General features: G+C 40.4%; 1 protein-coding gene across 1 annotated transcript; it reads left to right on the top strand.

Moving 5' to 3' along the window:
- Window positions 1–1,308: 1,308 nt before the first annotated feature.
- On the top strand, window positions 1,309–17,932 carry LY96 (lymphocyte antigen 96). The gene is made up of 5 exons (XM_019725829.2): window positions 1,309–4,198; window positions 7,691–7,780; window positions 12,501–12,629; window positions 17,012–17,064; window positions 17,804–17,932. Exons 1-5 carry the CDS (start codon window positions 4,087–4,089, stop codon window positions 17,900–17,902), a joined length of 483 nt encoding a protein of 160 aa, XP_019581388.1. The 5' UTR covers window positions 1,309–4,086; the 3' UTR covers window positions 17,903–17,932.
- Window positions 17,933–18,589: the final 657 nt, after the last annotated feature.

Genomic DNA, 18,589 nt, shown 5'->3' with positions numbered 1-18,589 from the left:
ACTCCTAAAAAACCCCCAGCATTGCTAACATTTTAAAGTTTTCTTCTAAGGGTCACATTCATCATAACTTGTTTTGAGCACATTATACCTTTTAAAATGTCCTGTATCTGTGTGACCATTTTGTTGCCTGTGTAATGGAGTGACAAACCTAATTTAATTAGAATCATTCTTCAGAAGACAACTTGGTTATTTAGGGAGAAGAAAAAAAGCTTAATTAAAAGACAAAGTGAGAAAAATGACTTCTCGAGGGCATGGTGGAGCGAGACCAGGATGCAGAAACAAATCAGCATGCATAGGATAACATGATTCATCACTGAAATAAGTCAGCAGAAACAACTCAGGTCAAGGTAAGAAGGAGAAATAGAGGCACATCTGTCCATGCCACTTCTCTACCCTCACCCCAGGCAATGATCTTGGAAAGATAGGGAAGGTGATGAGTCTCCCACTATGCATGGGACGGGCATTGAGTCCCTTCTGAGTCTCAAAAGGCAGGGTGACCCTGGCTGACATCTGGGTTCCATCAGATAATACACCCTTAGACAATAAAATAATCCTTTTCCTCAATGTAGATCTTATTACACTGGAAGACCAGCTTTGGAAGCAAAAGTAACAAAATGGCCATTTGATAGGAATGAGTCTTAGCTTGGAAACAATTGTTAAAATTGTGTTCTTTGGGGGCGGGTGGATGGCTCAGTTGGTTAGAGCACCAGCTCTCAACAACAAGGTTGCGGGCTGCGGCCTCTGCAACTAGATTGAAGGACAACCACTTGATTTGGAGCTGATGGGCCCTGGAAAAACATACTGTTCCCCAATATTCCCCAATAAAATTTTTAAAAATTGTATTCTTTTTTCAGAACACTGTACTTTCATTGTAGCTTTTTATTGAGAATTCCAGACATTCAAAAGGATAAGGGTACAATGAACTAACGTGACCAGTTTGTGGTCAATATTATTTCATCTAGACCCCAACCACTTGCCCTCTACTTTTATTTGGAAGCAAATCACAGACATCATAACATTTCTTTCTTAAATGTTTAATTTTATAACTACAAGATAAGGACTTAAATAAAACATATAACTTTGATATCTAAACTGCCTCCCTCCTGATGTTATCAAATATCCAGTCTGTTCAAATATCCAATTATTTTATAATTTCTCCCCCACACACATTTTGGGAGGTTAAGACCTGAGTAAAGTTCACATCTAACACCAATTTTTGAAATGTCTTGTAAGACTTCAAATTATGGACCCCTTCATTTTTTTCGCTTCCCCCCCCCTGCAAATTATCTGTGGGAGAAACTGATTTGTTTGTCCTTTATGTGTTTTCATGGTCTAGATTTTCTGATTGTAGCCCTGATATATCATTTAACATGTTTCTTTGTCTTCTGTATTTCCTACAAATTGATAGTTGCACTTGAGGCTTCATCAGGTTAAGGTTCGATGATTGCGGACAAGACTAACTCATAGATGATGTTGTTTGTATTATCCGTTGTGTATCAAATTGCCCCTGAAACTCAGAGGTCTAAAACAACAACACATATGGATAATATTGTGCAGTGTCTGTTGGTCAGGTACTTGAGAGGTGACTCAGCTGAATGGTTCTGACTCAGGTGTCTCCTGAGGTTGCAATCAAGACAGCTGGTGCTGCTCTCATCTGAAGGCTAAACTGGGGCGGGAGGAACTGCTGCCAAGATGGCTCCCACACATGACTGACAAATTGGTGCTGGCTTTTTGGCAGGCAGTGTCAGTTTCTCACCACATGGATCTCTCTCTAGGGCTATTTGCTTCTCCCAGAGCAATTGATCCAGGAGAGCAAGATGGAAGCCACAATACCTTTTATGATCTACCTTGGAAGTCATACATTGCCATTGGGCAGCATTTCATTAGTTATACAGTCAACCTTATTCAGTGTTGGACTACACAGGATTTGCCTACCAGGAAGTAAGGACCACTTGGAGGCTGGCTGCCATGGTGTTAAGAGGTACCCGATGTCCTTCGGTCTCTGTGCTGTCAGTTAGCAACCATTGATGCTCAATACCTACGTTCACTAATTCCTTAGGTGTTGCAAAATGGTAACATCCATTATTCTGTTCTTATAAATAGCTGAAATATTTCTAAAAGTAGAGGAAAGTGTATGAGAAGGCAAGGGGAACTTGCCACTTTCTATGATTTGGTTACCGGTAATTCAGTTTCTACAGGAAAGTCAGGATAAGTGCTTGGTTCTTTCCCTTTAATTTACCAGTTTTCAAAATAGAGTTGGTTTCCTAGCATCCTCTGATGATTAATTAGACGTTAAAAAAATTATTATGGGCCCATGGATTTAAATATCCTTGATGTATTTCCATGCCTTGCCGTTACTATCTTAATGTTCACGTGTGCAGGTAGGCTGAAGTGGTCCCCACGGTGTTCACGTCTGGAAGCTGCAAATGTTACATCATATGGCAAAGGGGGTTTTATAGACACATCTGGAGTTTGGAAGATTATCTGGGATTATCCAGATGGTTCCAGTGTAACCACAGGGTCCTTATAAGGGGAGGCGGAAGAGCAGAGGAGAAAGCAATGTGACGATGGAAGCAGAGATGGGAGTGCCGAACTTTGAAGATGGAGGAATGCAAGGATTGAAACTTGAAGCTGCGAAAGGCAAGGAAACAGGTTGTTCCCTGGAGTTTCCACAAGCAACCAACTCTGGCCACACCTACTGCAGCCCAGTGACACTGATTTCAGACTTCTGATCCCCAGAGCAGGAAGTGAGCACATGTGGATTGTTTTAAGCCACTAAGTTGGTGGTTATTTGTTACAGAAGCAATAAGCAACCCATCTTTGGTCAGTGGGACTATCTTCAAATTGATTCTCTAATGTGATACGGTATTCCAGACTCATCTTGTACATTTTCTGCCCCAGACCTGGAATCAGCAGTTTCTCCAGTCTTTGTTTCTTGTAGTGGAAGATGGTATTTTGAGACCACGAGGGGCATTCACCCGGCTTTTCCTCCTTTCACCCCCACCCCCCATAATTTAATGATTTAAACACATTTTTAAATTATGGGAAAAAAACATATAACAAAAATTTGCCATCTTAACTGTACAGTTAAGTACAGTTTAGTACAGTTCAGTATGGTGTTCGCTATATTTACATTGCTGTGTAACAGATCTCTAGAACTTTTTCATTTTGCAAACCTAAAACTCATATCCATTGAAGAACTCCCCATGTCCCCACCCTCCCATGGATTTTTGCCTTTTAAAAAAGGGGAAAGTAGCACACTTCTTTAGTGAAACCTTTTACCAACATGTGATTATTTTCCTGTAAACTTAACAGATTTTGAGGCCCCAATTCCAAGCCCTTTTTGGCTACTAATCCCAAACTACATCCTATAAAGAATTTCAAGTAACAAAGCATCTAAAGGATTCGCTGTTACTTTTTTTACTAGAAAGGGAGTGAAGAGTTTTGAAATGAAATACATGTCACACACAGAGCTGCGACCATTTTATTATTAAGTTTCAAAATATTTCCTGGGGCTGTAGTTCGCTTGAGTAGGTGCATTTTCAAGCCTCGTGGGTCCCTGCCCACAATGCAGAACCACAATTAACGTCCCATGTCTGGGGTGTCATCCAGCCCGGCTCTGCCCCATGGCTGAACCTGTGGTTTGCATACCATCCAGCTCTCCCGGCCATGAGAAACTGTGGAAAGAGCCTGTGAGAGAGAACAGCAATGCAGATGGAAAAGCGGTGCCAGTCTGGTGGGATTCTGAAACAGACCTACACGCTGGTTTTGTTACTGCTGACTGGGAAATCCCTTGTTTCCTTTTTAAAGCTCCTGGCCTCTCATGTGCACCAAGCGTTGGAAAAGAGTGCCTTTGAAATCATTTTTTTTTTTTCCCTCTTGCAGGAAGTGCTCAAATATCACACATACACACACATATACACACACATAAATACACCCAAAAGGGGAAACAGTTGGATCGGAACTTAGAAATCATGTGACTGATGACTCAGTTCAATCTTTTCTACTTACTGAAAAGGAAGTCTGATGATTTAGTTACTGACTGTCCTTGCATTTTTTTTTTAAAAGATTTGGAGATAGTAAATCATGTTCCCGTTTATGCTGTTTTCCACTCTGTTTTCTTCCATATTTACTGACCCCGGGGAGCAACACTGGGTCTGCAACTCCTCTGATGTGAGTCTGTGGTATACCTACTGTGGTAAGTAAAACAGCAGCAAGTCTTAGCTTCAGCTATTTTGAGGGGGATTTTTCACAGGAACCTTACTCTGCTGTCGCTGGGACGTGGGAAATGACTACTTGCTGCGGCAGCTGCCGGCAGGCAGCAAGACGGATGGCTGGACACCCCTGTGTGGATTTTTTCGATTCTTCACAGACCTCACTAGGCTCTAAAACCGTTTTGTACTTGACCTGCAAGGCCCTCTGTTGTTCCCTATGCTCAGCTATCTCTGCCTTGTGCCCAGTTTCAGCGGAACTGTCTGCTTCTGAGCTTTTTTGCTACTTCTTGACATGGAGGAACAATTCTCGCTGCCCCCTGGAATTGATGAGTGCTCCAAACTACTTTTGTTTTGTTTTTCCAGCACAGTGTTGGGCGTATAATGGGTGCTCTCTCTGTGTTCCAGGCTTCCTCTCCCTAATTGAATATAAGCCTGGTTCTACCCCTTACAGCTGTGTGACCTTGAGCAAAATACTTACTTAGCTTCCTTGTACTCCAGTTTTTTTTAATCTGTAAAATGAAAGTGATTTTAGAATCTATTTTATGAGCTTTGGGATGACGTAACATTTTCAATACAGAGTTGCATAGAAACAGTCCTGAGTACTTTTTTTTTTTTTAAATCAGCCTAATGACACTATTAACTGGTTGTATCACTGTCCCCCTCACCCACCCCTACTCCACCACTTCCCCTCCCCCCCAAGCACAGTTTCAGGGCTTGACCACTGTTTTAGTTTGTTTGGGTTTGGTACTTCCCACTGCGTTGCTCACCTTGGGTTGGCTGGCCTTTTCTGCCCACTGGTGGTATCAGCAAGGTTTAAAGGGACGCTTCCCAAAATATTAGTTCTTTGAGATTCTTTTGGGGAAAGGGATGTACGGTCTACGCATTTGGGGGGAATTTACAAATGTACTTTTGAGTTCTGAGTTCTGCAACGAAGAAACCTATTTAAGTCCCCAGATTTTCAATTTTATTGCATTTTAGGTTTTGAGTGTGTGTTGACTGTCCTGAGAAACACACTCCGGCAAATGCAAATAGAAAGTTACTTCTGCAGAATTAGAGTAATTGCCAATCTCACACTCGTGGCTTTTTTTCACATATGTGGATTGTGCTGAATTCCCTCTCAGCTTACCTCTGAAATGTCTCCATCCTACAAAATCACTGTCCACTGCTCCCTTCCAGGAAGGCTCCCAGTCCACTCGGCCTCCACTTCTCTCCTCTCCTTTGGCCCTTCTGCCCCACATGTCTTCTCTGTGCTGGGTTTCAGATGGCCTTCAGCTATGCAACGCTTTGTGTTATTATTAGCGTTTAACCTCTTAGTAACAATAATTTGATTTGTCTCTTGATTTGATTTTTGAGGGACAATCTTGCCTCTTTCTCTCTAATGCTGAGAAATCCAGTGGTCCTTCCTTGCTGCCCACCTGCTGTCAGGACTACAGCGCAGCTCTACCTGCCGCCACTCCCTTCTCCACCTTAGGGAATCCGCGCGGAAAAAACACCTGCGCAGGAAACACTGATTCCTCTCGGTAGTGTCGTGAGGGTATTGATGACAACAACCACCTCTGATTCAGTCCTCTCTGTGCGAATGACTTCTATTTGGCCAGGCTACTGGGTGTACGGTGTATTAGCCTGCTAGCGCTGCCATAGCAAAACACTACAGACTGGGCAGCGTAGACAACAGAAACGTACTTCTCACAGTTCTGGAGGCTGGAAGTCCAAGATCAAGGATCAGCAGGTTCGGTTTCCTTCGGAGGCCTCTCTCCTTGGCTCGCTGTGACTTCATATCTTCCAATGGCCTTTTCTCTGTGTCATCCCTAAACAACCTAGTATATATATCTCACAACAGGTTCAGCTAATATCTCACAGCAATAGGTTCAGCTAATATCCATGACCACATATGGATATTAGCTGGACATATTGTGGTAATCATTTTATAATATACGAGCATACGTAAATCAAACCATCATGCTGTACCCCTTAAACTTATAGTAACGTATGTCAATTATTTCTCAATAGAACTAGAAAAATAGAGAAAAGAATAAATTTAAAAGTCCCAAAATGGGGCAAGTAATTTTATAAAAATATATTTCGGGGCGTTCCCCCCCCACACACACAGTTTAAAGTAATTTAGTACCTTCAGCCCCCACTGTGACAATGTAAGGACATTAAAACACTCATCTATTTACATTAGGGGGAGATTTCCTTTTTATATTCATACATTTTCTATTTTACTTTGCTGGGGCAAGAACCCCTTATATGAGATCTACCCGCTTAAATTTCTACGTGTATAATACATTTGTTGACGATAGGCGCAAGGCCATGCAGTAGATCTCTAGAGTTCATTCATCTTGCTTGACTGAAACTTTATGCCCATTGATGAAAACTCCACATTTCCCTTCCCCCAGCCCCTGGCAGCCACCATTCTACTCTGGTTCTATGAATTTGACTATTTTAGACACCTCACATAAGGGGAATCATGCAGTATTTGTCCTTATGTGACTGGCTTGTTTTTGTCACAAAACGGTGTTGAATTTTATCAAACACTTTTTCTACATCTGTTGAGATGATGGTGTGATTTTTTTTTTTTATCCTTCATGTTACTAATGCCCATTAATTGATTTTCATATGTTGAACTATCCTTGTATCTGAAGGAAAAATCCCACTCCGTCATGGTGTATAATTATTTTAATGTGTTGTTGAATTCATCTTGCTAGTATTTTGTTGAGGATTTTTGCATCTATATTTATCAGGGATATTGGCCTGCAGTTTTCTTTTCTGGTTCTGTCTTTGTCTGGCTTTGGTGGCAAGGTAATGCTGGGCTAATGAAATGGGTTTGGAAGTGTTTCCTCCTCTTCAGTTTTTGGAAAGAATTTGAGAAGAGTTGGTGTTAATTCTTATTTAAATGTTTGGTAGAATTCACCTGTGAAGGAATCTGGTCCTGGGATATTTTTTGTTGGGAAATTTTTGATCACTTTTTCAATCTCCATACTAGTGATAGGTCTGTTCAAACTTTCTATTTCTTCAGTCCTTTGGGGATCCCCCTTGGAAAATTTGGGGGTCTGGGTGCATGAACCAACCTCTTCTCTCCTGAGTGAAGCTGGAGGCTAGGGGAATTTTTCCTGATTTTGCCGGGTCTCTGTTGAGAGAGTGTCCTGAGTCTCCCTATCAACTTCATGAGTCTGGATTCGAGTTCTCCTGGGATACAAGAACTTTTCAATTAGTTTCTGATTTCCCTAAAGGCAATTTGTCCATGAATTGCTGCTGAATTTGTGTGTTTATGGAGGGAAGAAGGGTCTTGACTTCCGACTCAGCCATCTTGCTGACATCATTCCTCTGGGGAGGGAGATATTTTAACCACCCTTAATTTTTCTCAGTATGCAATGTTAATGCTAAAGGCATCTTTTGGGGGCTGAATATCAGAATACTTTACTTATTGGAAATGATTTCTAATAATTTATTGACATTATCTCTATTCCATTTAGATAACATGAAACTCCCTATTTCAATAAATGTTACCCCCTGTGTAGAAATGAAGGGAAGCCGCGGAAATTTGCATATTTCGTACATTCCAAGTAAGTCCAAAGTTTTTTTGTTTTAGATCAGTTAAGAGGGTTCAAGAAATATCAGTGATAAATGATTGTGCTCCAAACATACATGTGTTTGTTTTCTATTGTTCTGTAACACATTACCACAGCCTTACTATCTCAAAACAGTATATATTTATTATCTCATAGTCTGTGTGTGTCAGGAGTCTGGGCATGGCTCACCTGTGCCTGCTACAAGGTGACACTCCAGGTATCTGCCAGGACTGGGATCTCTTCTGAAGGCTCAACTAGGGATCCACTTTAATTCACATGTGATTGTTAACAGTGTTCAGTTCCTGTCAGGCGGTTCTCCGTTCCTTGCATGGTAGGCCTTTCAACATGGCTTCTTGCTTCGTCAAAGCCAGCAAGGGGGACAGTCAGCTAACAAGATGCAAATCACAGTCGTACGTAGGCTAACCATGGAAGTGTCACTCTACCAACTTTGCTGTATCTAAGTGTTACAAGCAAGTCACTAGACTCTTACTCAGGGGGAGGGGATGTCATAATGGCTTGGGGGTAAAAATGGAAATTACTTGAGACTTTTAACAATCCAATAGGTATATTCTTTGTCAATCATTAGCTATTTAACTGATAAGTCAAGTTGGGTTTCCATTAGTTAAAGATCTGTGTAGGAGCAAGCCCGGATTTTTTTTCTGAAGATGACCTTTCTAAAAAAATAAAAATGACGATAATCTGATGAAAGAAGACAATGTTTTTTATTTTATGTTTTGTCTTAGTTTTCTTCTCTATGATTTTACTTGTCATCAGCTTAGTAAAAACAGAATTGGGTGATGGTGATAGCACAAGGCTGGATCTGAGTGTTTGTGAAAATACATAAAGCTTTTATCCTCTCTTACCAGTCTTCTCTGTTTTGTGTAGGCCATAGGATCACAGGCCATAGGATCTCAATTCTAATTATCCTCGTTATCATTATTGTGGTATTGTCATCACCATCTTCATTACATCCTAGTTTATATTTGTAGCTTATACTTTACAAAGTACTTTCACACACATAAGCTTGAATAAAGGTTTTCCCCCTGATTTTGGTTCTCCAGTTTATAAGAAAAACGGTAGCTGAGAACCCAGACATAATAGACAATAAACTCATGTCTTAATGTTCCTGAGTTTCATTGTTCAACCTGTATTTTGACGCTTTGTTTCTGCATTCATTTATTCATTAAAAAATGCTTAGTACATGCATAGTATATTTCAAGTGTTGTGACAGGTACTGTGAATTCATTGATAAATAAGACGATCTCTTGACCTTCAAGAATCTCTCAGTGCAATAGGAGGGACAGACCTGTAGATAATATGGTACAATAAGTGAAATGATAGCAGCAAGGCTTAGTGGTAGCACGTAGGAAAGAACAATTAACCCTGTTCACTCCACTTTTGTGGCCAAGCGTGAAACAAATAACTTTTTTTCTAAAAATTTGCCTGGCTAAGGCTCTACAGTTTCTTCCTCTTTTCTCAGGTTTTGTTTTCTGGTCTGTGTGCTGTGCTTTACTCCTAGATATTTGGCAGAAGTGTTTATTTACATAACAAATGACTTGCTTTTCAAGCAAACCCCTTGCCTTTACAAACAGGAAGCAAGTTGTGTACCGTCAGGCCCAAGTCATAATAATATTATACAAAGTGGTATCACTCAGGGTTCTCAGAAAAGCAGATACCGAGAAGGAATTAGACATACAAGAGATTTGATCAAGGGAAATGTTTATGAACAGTAAAGGGAAGAGGATGCCAGAGCAGGCAAGCTGAGGATTCAGACTGAGGTACAGATCTGATAAGTAGAACAGAATGAAAAAAAAAAATTAGTGCAGAATAGTTGGTAAAAGTGAGAGTTATTGTGTTGTTATTTTTTTGTCATAGGTGTGTATGTGTGTTTGCGTTTGTACGAATCCTAGGGTATAATGCACTTATACCACCTATCTAGAGACAGGGTCAACAAGTTTTAAAAGTTTCTCTAGACAAGACGAATTCCATGAGGGAAGGAAAGAATGACAATTTGGTGAGATGGTCATCAGCGCAAAATGCACCCGTGAGGTCCTCTCAGTTGGTCAGTGGGGAGCCCTAGAGCAAAGATTGGCTGTCACAGGTGTCCCATGACAGGCAGGACGTGGCTGGCTCTAGTGTCCTTGCTGGGCTCAGTGATTAGAGAAGTGACCTGTGAGAGTCTAGTTCCTGGATGTGGGCTGAGGTGGAGAGCCCGCAGGGGCAGCTGCTGGAAGCTGTCTGCCAACCACCTTGCTCCCAGGAGGTGCTTTGGAAGGAGGTTTGAGTAGCGTACTTCCATGGCTACCACAAATACTTTAATCATTCACTAAATATGACATTTCTAGACCATTATGTTAATGCAGTAACAAAAGAATTATTCAATCTTATTTTTTATAGCGCTGTGCAATTAGGACCCGAGTTTCCTGAGACTATACTAGAACATCTGTGTAAAGTGTGGGGTCAAATTATAGAAATCAACCTTGTTTTTAGGGTGTGCTATCTATGCTTATATTCAGTAAGAGCTAAAAGTACAACCTTGAACCAAAAAGAGGTTGGGAATGGAAAATATTTGTTTTGAGACTTTACGGCCTTGCTAGTAAATTATTTGTGTACCATTAGCTGATTGACAGATAAAGCTGGACCATAAGCCTCCCTCAAAATTATTTCTGGTAGTTTCTGGAGTTGTCTTAGGTGAGCTTAATGCCAGTCTCCTTTGTCACCACATGACAGCCACCAGGTTTCTGTCTCTCATTCCAATATCCACGTTAACACACAGGCCTGCTGAGTCACGCAAGTGGCACCTCCCGTTGATGGTGGTTCAGGTGCCCACGTGACCACAGTGACGTCCCAGGGCAAGAAGTGTCTCAAGATGTTAAATAGCTGAGAGGCCACGATGGCACTTCCTTTCATGGGAACACGCTGTGCTGTGTTCCATGCGAAAATGGAAGAAGGTCCCTTGTCCTGCACGGTCATTGGACCCATAGCAGGACGGCCCCGGGCCTTTTCTCAAGGACTTGCTTATGAAAACAGCTCTTCACCTTCTGCACACATCCCTGCTTTCGGAGAGGTTCAAGCCAAAGTCCATGGAGTGGGCCGTGGACCACTGAGAAGCAGACCCCTGCGATGTTCTCCTCTGTATTTTACCCTGATAGTGAGGGAGTGGAGACAAATTAGGAAGTTTGGTGGTACGTTAGGCTCAGGGTATGGAGGGCCTGCCTTAAGCCCGTGATAATGGGGAGGAGAAGGAGGCCAGTAAGATTTACTGGGATGGGGAATTCTAGTACAGATTTGGAGATGTCGATGAGGAAATACATTTTTGGATCTGTTGGCTGAGGTGACAAGCAACATTTGAATAGTGATGCTGAATGCATACGTGAGGCCGGTGCTCAGGAGAACGGCTGACACTAAAGATGACGATGACCTGGGAATCATCATCCGGAGATAATTCATAAAGCCAGGGAGCGTGTACAGAGTAAATATTGAGGAAAACCGAGGCTAGAGCCCTCAGAAGGAGGAGTCCGTGAACTAGAATGAGAGGAGTAAGTCGGAGAGGTTGGAGGTCGACCAGAAGAGACAGAAAGCACCAGTGCCAAATGCAGGAGAGAGTTTTGAGGAAGGAGCTGGCAGCGCTGTTAAGCACAGTCCAGTTCAATTTAAAGATGGGAAAGTTTTTGGTTTATATACCACACATCAGTGAAATCACATGGTTCTTTGCTTTTTCTGTCTGACTTATTTCGCTCAGCATTACACTCTCAAGAGCCTCACAAATGTTCCTATACAAACAAATGAGAAACAGAAACTCAGACACAGACAATAGTTTAGTGGTTACCAGAGGGTAAGGGGGGTGGGGGGTGGGAGATGAGGGTAAGGGGGATCAAATATATGGTGATGGAAGGAGAACTGACTCTAGGTGGTGAGCACACAATGGGATTTATAGATGATGTAATACAGAATTGTACACCTGAAATCTAAGTAATTTTGCTAACAATTGTCACCCCAATAAATTTAAAAAATAAATTAAAAAAATAAAAAAAATGGGAAAGTTTTTCTCTGCTTATAGCTACAACGAGTCCTGGGGACCTTAGTAGGAAAATATTTTCAGGGAAGTAGTGGTTACTATAATTTATTTTCCTTATGAAAAAGATTGTACATCTTTTCCAGTTGGACTAACTGAAGAACTTAGAAGAGTTGAGCAAAATGCATTGTTTCCTGGATTTTTCCATGTTAATCGGTAATAGGGAGGTCATGAGGAAATAATAAATAGCTCATACATCTACTTTTAATCAAAAGGTTGAATTTTGTTCTCCAAGAAATCTGTCATCAAAATGACTAAAGAGGGGGCGTGAATTGAGTATTGCCACTCCCTTTCCTTTCTTTGAACTTCCTAGAAGAATTTTAACTAGAACAGAAGATTTTGTATTTTCATTTGCTAGTTTTCCCAAAAAACAGGTTCCTCTATTTTTAGGCATAGCACAGATAATTCTTGCTGTGGAATGTTCTGTATGATTACAATCTACCAGTTATCCTCTCAGAACTTCAGTTGTTTCATCTGCAAAAGAAGGACCACAACATCCACACAATAGATAGTCGTGAGGACGGAATAAAATAATGTCGGAAAAGCACAGAGCATATTTTAAGTATATAATAAATGTTAATTATTATTTATAAAATAATATCTTATTTGAGGACTAATGGGATTTTTTTTCTTTTTAAGGAAGAGACATAAAAGATTTATATTTCAATCTATATGTATCTTTTAACTCCTTGAATTTTCCAATGCGCAAGGAATTTATTTGCCGGGGATCTGATGCCTATTATTCTTTTTGCAGAGCTCTGAAAGGAGGTAAGCGTTCAATTTACAGTGCTCTCAGAATAGAATCTCAGACTTTATGAATGTCATGAAAATGAAATGCACTGAAAATGTGAAGTTCCTTTTCCGATAATAATTCTTTATTTCCATTCAAAGTTTTTTACTTTTAGCAGCGTAAACATTTTATAATTATGTTACTGAGTTATTATTAAGGTGATGTTTACTTGAATGTGTTTGAAGGGATATTACAATTTTCACCTTGTTCAGATTAATACTGCCCATTTACGCTTGGTTATGGATCTCTTTTTCTAAACATTACGTTTATTATTGCTCATAGAAACTCACTAGATTTTTCTCTGAAGCTACATTAGTTTCTTCAAAGTCTTCCTCCCACCCTTTTTTCCACCCCGGAATTATTCACAGAATCATAAAATTTCAGAGTTTAAGATCTGAAGATCACTTATTGCAAACTCACGAATTTTTCCTTGATAATTTTTAAACTATTAATAGTATTTTATGGTTTAAAAGACTATAAATATCATACTATCACATTATCAAAAATGGAAAATATAAACAATAAAGAAGTCAAAGAATCGTATTTCTAAAGTCATTTTGGAGTAGTTCCTTCTCATCTTTTAATCTACGCATGTTGTTAATATAGTTGTAAGTATACCTTACTACATGTTTTTTTTACCTTACTACATTTAAAAAAAAATTTATTTGATTCTTTGACTAGATAACCACACCCATGTAGTTCACACATCAGAGTACAAACATTTCACAGTGAAACATTTCCCTTAGTGAGTACACTCTGGTTTACTTAACCGTTTTCCTATTGGACATTTAGTGCCCTTCTCATATTTGTGCCATTATAAATAATATTATAATAAATATGTTTCTCTATATAGTTTTTCTCATGTTTTAGATTTGGACATTCCCATGTTTGGAAGGAGAAGTTATGGACAACTTCCAGGGAGATTTCTAAGCTTAAATGGTTTTAATATTCTTTGTGGGTTTGCTTACATGAGGCCAAATTCTTTTCTAAAGGATTGTACCAATTTATACAGTGTACTACCAGCAATGTTTAAGTATTGCAGTTTAATCTCTGTCTTGTTAACATTGGGTATTATCATTTTTTAAAAAAGTTTTTTTTAATAAAAACTCTATTAGGGAAAAAACCTTATACTTAATTGTTTTATTAACTTTTTTTATTGCAGTTGAATGTTTTCCCATGTAATTATTTACCATTAACTTGTGCCCTTACTTGTTTAAAAAAAGATTTACAAGTATACATTAAATTTAACAACGTAGCATAAATTAGATGTAGATGGGACCAAAAATGGAAAATAAGAGTAGGCAATTAATGGAATGAGAGTAACGTAACTGAGGTGCGGTTTCCCCATAGAGAGTAATGCAAAATGGATTAATCCGTTCCAGACCTTTAAAATCAACCCCTAAAACAGCAACTTAGCATGAATTTTACTATCTAATGATACCATAGATCCATAATATATATGGCTTTCCTAAACCGAAATGTTCGTCCACGGAGACGTTCGAAAACCGAGGTACTATTGTAAGGCCACATGCACAGGCACACGGGGTGGGACTTCAACATCTTTTGGGGGACACAATTCAAACCATAGCGCCCTGCAAGGCTTGGGTCCTGCATCCTGCACGGTGGCCAGGACAACGGCACTGGACCACCCGTGAGATGCATGGGAAGAGTAGAGAAGGGCCGAAGCAGAGGTTCTGTCTCCCCTTTCTCTGGCCCTGCCTTGGTTCTCACTTGGCTTTTTCTATGTGGGTAGAGGCTTCAAGCTCACTTCCTATAAGAATAGAATGGGAGATAAGACCAAGATACGAACTTTTCAAGAGAGACAAGACAATTGAGAAAGAGGCTCACCCTGCAGTGGGGTTTGTGCTCTCCTTCTTCCCACCTGACAGGTGAGCGTTTGGTCAGTCTCCCCAAGTAGAAATCTAGGAGTTGCTCTTGGTTTTTTTATTCTCAATTCTCAAGTCCGGGCCACCTCCCACCACAAAACACAAATTGTGTGATTTCCGTGGTTCTGCTCTGATATTGGCATTTAAAGCTGGCCTTGTGCAGTGTAAAGATGAATGGTAAAATTCATGTTAATAACGTAAAATGTCGTTTTAGTTTGAATGATATTAAATAGCAAATAAAAAATGTAGGCAGGCTAGAGAGAAAGAGATGGTGGAAAAGATGGGGGAAAGAAGGAAAAGCTTTATCATTTAGTACCTTTCACGGGATGTCTCCCTGGCCTTTTAAACAAGGGGCACCCGTTTTCATTTTGCACTGGGCCTTGTGAATTCTGTACCTGGCCCTGGAGTCAGGTCTGCAGGCATCAGGTACTAGGAGCTGGCAATTCAGAAGTGGTACGAGCCGTGTCCTCATGGAGCTTGTAGATGCATGGAGGAAACAAGATCAGAACTAAGTCATGAAATAGGATAAAGATAATGAAATAAGGTTTTAGTGTGTGATGAGTGCTCTCAGGAAGGCAGCAGGTGAAGGAGCGAGACCATCACAAGAGATGATATCGTGGGTACAACGTACCTCCTCTTCTCTTCACCACCATCACGGCCCCCTGGACTCTAACTGGTCTCCCTGACTCTGAGCGTCCCCTTAAATCCATCCTCCTCACCGTCATGTGACTCATGTCTCTAAACAAATCAGACCATTTCACACTCTCGGATGGTTTTCTGTCACCCCTGTTGTCTTAAATGCAGAACCTGAGCCCATTCACACTTACTTCCTGGGATTTACTAAGAAGCACTCTTGCTTGTCTTTGCTTCAGTGACACGGAGCCTCGTGCAGGTATATGCATTAGCCATACCGATTTTCACGGTTCTGCCTTCGTTCCTCATTTCCCTGCCACCTGGAATGTCCCCTCTCCTTCCTTCCTATCCTTTATGGCAGTTCAACTGTCATGATAATAATAATAGTATCAATGACAACATAATAATAACATTATCATTATTATTTACAAGATGCCATGGGAAGGGGGTCTAGAAAGGAGGCGGAACATTTCATCTTATAACAAGTGATGCTTTAATGTTGTTAATATTTAATGGGTACCATGTCCACGTGGTGTTCTGACACTTACATGGATTAGCTCGGATAGCCCTCGTAATGATCCTCTAAGGTAGGCGCTTTGATCCACGGTCATTTCACGGAGGCACAGAGAAGTGAAGTGACTTGCCCCAGGTCGCCCACTGAGTAAGGAGAGGAGCTGGGTTTCAAAATCCAAGCAGTTCTGGCACATCACTCTTATCAAAAAGGAGGTACCGCCTTTATCCTTTCTGCACCTTTTCATGGCATGTCACAGTTTTGCACTGTCTCTATCCCCAGTGGACTCTCAGTCTTTGAGGGAAAGGACAGTGTGTACTAATCGTCATTTCTCCAGCCCCTGCTACACAGTAGGCTTTCAGTAAATACTTGTTGAACTATTAAATTTGAACTGGGTTTGCCTTGAATGAAAGATCATCAGGTCATGAGGACAGGATCACTTTACTAAGCTCAAGAACCAACATCTCAGTGTATTAGCATCCTTAATAAGGATGCAAACAAAAGCAAATAAATGCTTGTGTCTGAGACTAGATGGCATATACCGTGTCTCCCCGAAAATAAGACCTAACCGGACAATCAGCTCTCATGCGTCTTTTGGAGCAAAAATTAATATAAGACCCGATCTTATGCAGCCATAACCTATTCCTTTGCTATTAAGGATTGTCTTTAGCCAGTTCTGAGAACAATCACCATTACAGTTTTGCATTTGGCTGCGTACTTAAAAAGAGATTTACGGTCACTATTATTTTTGTTAGAGATTCAAAACATTTCTGTCTTTCTATCCTTAACCTGGTTAAGTTCACTCCTCTGTTGTTTCTGAGTAGGTCAGTGGAGTGTGGTTTTTTCCTGCCGTCCTCACTGACCCACAGGCTCTGCAGAGCCAGGCTCATGGCTGTGCATTTCAACAGTAACTAAATACTTAGGTTTCTTGTGGTGGAGCTTTGGGGTCCTGTCTGCCTCCCCAATCTCCCTTCCACCTTCAGGAAGAGACTTCTCTATTATAACCTACTAAAGGATATTAAATATGCACATATATAACTTCAAATGAAGCATATTAACACCATTCATCATTGAGACCAGTGGGACTTAAAGTTTGCAGCCTCTAAGAGATGAGCTACAGGCTGGCACTGAGAGAGGGTTGGGATGGTAGACAAGCCACAGGAGAATCGTATCCAGTATAAGACTTATTATTTCTCTCCAAGTTTGCTTGGGACGACTGCTGCCAGTAATAAAAGTGTAAAAGGTGCAGGCCAAACTACCAAAAAAAAAAAAAAAAAAAAAAAAAAAATCACCCAGGGATGACCAATACCTTTCTGTGTTTTGTTTGCAGAGACTGTGAATACAAGCATACCATTCTCCTTCAAGGGAATATTGTTCTCTAAGGTATTGTTCAAGAGTCCTTATGTACTTTCTTAACCTTTTGCAGTAACAGATGTGTTAAGAATCTGAAGCAAGCAATTCACAACTTCTAAAAATTGTGACTCAGAATTCACATGTTCAAGATTCCTTTTTCAAGTTTTACTTGGTTTTGAATATTTGGCCACTTCTTCCTTCTGAAGAATATGGAAGTATAAAAACGTTACACAAAAGGAAGCTCTTTTTCACTTCGTATTTTCCCAGTAACATACATGGCTGAAGGTAATACAGACACTTGTTGCTGACATACTGAATGACGTGTAGGTGAAAGCGCTGCACGACCCCTGTGTGGAACTCTGTAATTGCCTCCATGAACAATAACGCCGGAATGTTAGATGCTTGCATTAGACGCCTGGCAATGAAATTTTGCACACATTTCATTTTTGGGTGACTATTTCAAAACAAACTTTAACAACGTATATTCTTTACTGATTTTGTTTACAAGGGACATCTGATGTTTGAAAATCTCACAGGCTAGTTTAAAAAAATTGTTGAAAGACATCCTTTCATCATTGGGAAATAAGTGGGTCTTCTGTTTGCTGACTTCAAAGGCATACACAATTTCATCTCATTAGAAAACTGAGAAAATGAGAACCAGTCCAATTTAAATGACTTCCTCTTAGTAAGAAAAACTTCTTGTAAAAATCTTTCAAAATAGAAGCATCTAATATTTTATATTACTTGTATTTCTTATTCTTCATTTTAGGGGCTGTACAGATGTGTTGTAGAAGCCGTCACTGGGAATACTGAAGAAATGCTCTTTTGTTTGAATTTTACCCTCATACACCACCCTAATTTCAATTAGAATAAATCTAATATATTTTTATTTTTCAAAGGTTTTATTCTTCCCTTAATTTTTTTTTTTTTTTTTTGCACAGTGTACTGGTTTCCTATGGCTGCCATAACAAATACCATGTAGTGGGTGGCCTAAACAACAGAAATTTATTTTCTCACAGTTCGGGAGGCTGGAAATTGGAGATCAAAGTGCTGGTAGATTTAGTTCCTTCTGAGGCCTCTCTCTTTAGTTTGTAGATAACCTTCTTCTCCCTGTGTCTTCACGTGGTCTCCCTCTGTGTGTCCTCATCTCCTCTTCCTATACGGACGGATGACGTATTGCATTAGGGCCCACCCACTGGAGCTCATTTTATCTTAGTCACCTCTTTAAAGACGCTCTCTCCAAAGCCAGTCACATTCTGAGGTACTAGAAGTTAGGGCTTCAGCATATGAATTTGGGGTGGTGGGCTGGGGCACAATTCAGCCCGTAACACACAGGTAATGAAAGCTCTAGAACTGCTTGACCTTTCTCCATTTCCTGCCTCTCCTCTGGGGCAGGTTACCCGCATTGCTTACCCGGACCACTCCACTGTCCTGACTGAGCTTTCTGCACCTGGGCAGGTGCTTCAGGTAAAGTATTCTCCACAAAGGCAGTTTCAATACCACTTTCAAAATACAAGTCTAGTCATGTCACCACAATGCAAATGGAACGAAATGA

The sequence above is a fragment of the Rhinolophus sinicus genome, linkage group LG14, assembly GCF_036562045.2.
Source record: "Rhinolophus sinicus isolate RSC01 linkage group LG14, ASM3656204v1, whole genome shotgun sequence".
NCBI lineage: Eukaryota > Metazoa > Chordata > Mammalia > Chiroptera > Rhinolophidae > Rhinolophus > Rhinolophus sinicus.
This window is presented reverse-complemented; position numbering and strand designations above follow the sequence as displayed.